This window comes from Mus caroli, unplaced genomic scaffold (assembly GCF_978045245.1).
Source record: "Mus caroli unplaced genomic scaffold, Mus_caroli_1 scaffold_2, whole genome shotgun sequence".
NCBI lineage: Eukaryota > Metazoa > Chordata > Mammalia > Rodentia > Muridae > Mus > Mus caroli.
Genome location: NW_028227257.1, coordinates 92,254,122 through 92,257,696, shown reverse-complemented (window position 1 = coordinate 92,257,696; position 3,575 = coordinate 92,254,122). Strand labels below are relative to the sequence as shown.

Below are 3,575 nucleotides of genomic sequence, written 5' to 3'. Positions count from 1 at the left end.
AAATATTATGTTCAGAAATATATGCATATGCCCATATAGGTAGGTAATGAAAATGGTCATGAACTTGAAGGGAATTACGGAGACTTACATCAGAGTGTCTAGAGGTCAGAATGTGAAGAGAATAATGGAGCTATAATCTTAAAAGTAAAACAAAACAAAGTGAAATTACTGTATATTGGTGATAGTAAACATTTTGACATATGGTTCCTTATAGTCAGAATTTTCATAAAACAAATCTTCACCATTAAATTACACACTATATAATATCATATATCTCTTTTATAGAGCATTCCAAGTAAAAAATAAGGGCTAGTTGTGAGGACTTGAATGTTGGTGCAATAAAAGAGCAAAAAGTCAACTCTAGAGGCAGCATTGCTATAGAGTTATAAGGAAATATTATTTTCTTTTTCATTATTATTTATATAACTCTAATTGAAGGGATTTGAAATGTTAACTTTTCTTTACTGTTCAATGAGATTGAATCAGAGTACAGAACATTTGTATGAAACTATAGAAAATCCAATCCAAATGGCATAATTCGCAACTCAATATCAGATTAAAAACATAACCATATATTTAATAAAACTAATGTATGATTGATAGTATATATAAAAAGGGTTTTTTAGAATATGAATAAATACACGTTAAACTAAAAATGCATTCTAGTGGTATTATATTGTCTGAGAGTGCAATTTTGAGCTGATGAGCCTCTTGACTGTCTCTTTTACATCTTTGTTCCTTAGGCTGTAGATGAGGGGGTTCAGCATGGGTATAAGGACTGTATAGAGTACAGTTGCTACTTTGACCAGCAGCTTTGAGCTCTTTGCATTGGGTATACAGTAGAGAAGGAGAATAATCCCATGGAAGATGCTGATGGCAGTCAGGTGTGAAGTACAGGTAGAGAAGGCTTTTCTGAGTCCACCTTTAGAAGGCATCTTGATGATTGTGACAACGATGAAGACATAGGAGGCCATAGTGATAAGAAGGCTACTACCCTCACTTAATATGGAAATGACTAAGCATACCATCTGGCTGAAGGAGGGGTCAGAACAGGATACAGAGACAATGGCTGAATACTCACAGCCAAAGTGATCGATGATGCCAGGTTCACAATAAGACAGCTCTACGAGAGTGTATGTAATTATCACAGCACACAGACCTCCCCACATATAACTTCCAGCTACTAGGAGAGCACACAATTGATGAGACATAGCAACAGTATAGAGCAGGGGGTTGCAAACAGCCACAAACCTGTCATAGGCCATCACTGCTAACATGAACATCTCTGTAATCACACATGCACAGCCAAAGAAAAACTGTGTCATGCAACCTTTTAAAGAAATAGTTCTATGTTCCACAATCAAGATCTCTAACAATTTTGGTGTAAATACACTAGAATAACATATATCCAAAAATGAAAGATGGCTCAGAAAAAAGTACATGGGTGTGTGAAGCTTAGGGTTGATTCTTCTGACCAAAATTATGCCTACATTTCCTACCAGAGTGACTGTGTAAATGGTCATTATCATAAGGAAGAGGGGTGGCTGGAGGTGTGGATATTCCGAGAAACCCACCAGAATAAATGTGGTTACAGAACTCTGGTTTATCATTTCATGGGTTACCAGTTACACAAAAATGAAGAACAGGAAAAAAGTAGGAATTTCGTAAGTAGGACTCGGCAGGGTTGAATAGTAGATGTGTAGATAAAGCTTGAAATAAACAACAAAGGCAGATGATCGTCGAGTATTCATAAATGTTCTTCTTTAATTTAGATTCTTTACCTCAAATTCTCTATGACTCTGCAAGCTATATATGTTTTTTAATTCTATATTTTTCTCATCTGGAATAGAAATGATTAATTATATGAATTGCATATAAATTCCACATGATTTCTTTTCTGATTTTTGAAATGCTTAATAATAGACAATAATTGCCAAGGGCTCAATTAGACAATCAACGAGATCAGTACTGTCATGTTCTCGTGTTTGAGAAGTCACCAGGAAAGCTAAATGTATAGTATGCAAGAAAAAAGGAAATAATAAAAACTAGTCATAAAATGTCTGAAATAAAAAATAAATCCATGATTCTCTATAATAAAGTTGTTTTGTTTTAGTTGTTTTTCATTTACTGATTCAGTTTATTCTAGTGTTGTGAATGCTGGACAAGAATGTAACATTGTAGCTCTACATTTATTTTTTTACTTAAAAAAAAAAAATTGAGACAGAGTCTTAGTTGAGTGCCCAAGTTGGCTGGCCTTGATCTTGTTTCAAACCAAATGACTATTAATGATTTTTATAATCTTTACGATTTTAGTTAAAAATATTTCCTCCACATTTTTTTAACATGAAGCTCCTCTGCTACCAAATATAAGGCCTTTACTTTGCCTTTGAAAATAATAATTACACTGATCATCAAAATTAAATTCAAATTTAATTCAGTAACTTAGGGGACCTTTAGTAGTAGTGGTAGTGGTAGGGGTAGTAGTAGTAGTTGTAGTAAGAGGAAGAGCAATAGTTTTATTTGCTTACTCAAACTAATTAAATATATATCTGATATTTTGCTCAGCCTCTAAACAGTATTATTTTCATTCTTTGAGTTTTCTCTATACACATATGTGTTAATCAAGTTCCCGTCTTTCTTCTCAAATTTTTCACATATAACCCCATCATTTTACACTCCCAACTTCAAGAGTTTTGTTTTGTTTTTTTAACTATTAAAATATTATCTGTCCTGTGCTGAAGTCAATACTAAAATCTGTATCTACTAGCTTAGGAAAAACTTACTGTAGCCAACAAAATCATGAATTAGAGTAATTGCTATGGATTTGTGACTTGGCAAAAAAAGTTTAAATCAGAAAGTATACTAGTTTGAACTTATTTATTTCACAGGTCTGCAAAAATCTCTTCATGCATTATTACATGGTTCATTATTTCATTCTAAGACGTTTTAAAATTTTTTGAGTCTACCAGTTTATTGTTAAATTATAAAACCAGATTTATTCTTCTCTTAATACCTAATCTGCATATTACAATTTTCATATTTTGTTGAATTTTTAACAAATACTTGCCTTAATACATGACTGCCCAAGTACACAGAATCCTTGACTAAAATTTCAGTTTCCATAATTTTTTCTAAATATTTGCGATCATCCTATCTTTCTACATAACATTAAGATTGAAAAATATGTTCAGTTTTTTTTTTAATTATCATCTCAATGTAGAATCTTAAGATACATATACATACCCTCTTCTTGGTTAAAATATGTATGCAATGAGCATAGTTCTGCATATTTAGACCCCCAAACTCAGTAGTCTTAAGCAAGAGAATAATGAAAAATGAGTGTAGAATGGTCTGAGTAACATTGTAACACTTTGCCTCAAAACAATTATGGGAAAATCTAGATAAGCATAGTAATTAAAATATATGGGTAATGAAAAGTTTTTAGTGTAATAAAAGTATTCTTTGTAACTAATTAAATTAAATTCCTCAACTTCATTTTGGATTGAGTGTTTATAAAACTCAAAATAGAAATAAAAATAAAGGGGATGTCAAAGATGTGTGTATTGTAACTGTCT

At 32.0% G+C, this 3,575-nt stretch overlaps 1 protein-coding gene across 1 annotated transcript; it reads right to left on the bottom strand.

The window, feature by feature from the left end:
- Positions 1-671: 671 nt before the first annotated feature.
- LOC110289792 (olfactory receptor 1165-like) lies at positions 672-1,619 on the bottom strand. Its single transcript, XM_021156174.2, has one exon. It carries the CDS (start codon positions 1,608-1,610, stop codon positions 672-674), a length of 939 nt encoding a protein of 312 aa, XP_021011833.1. The 5' UTR covers positions 1,611-1,619.
- Positions 1,620-3,575: the final 1,956 nt, after the last annotated feature.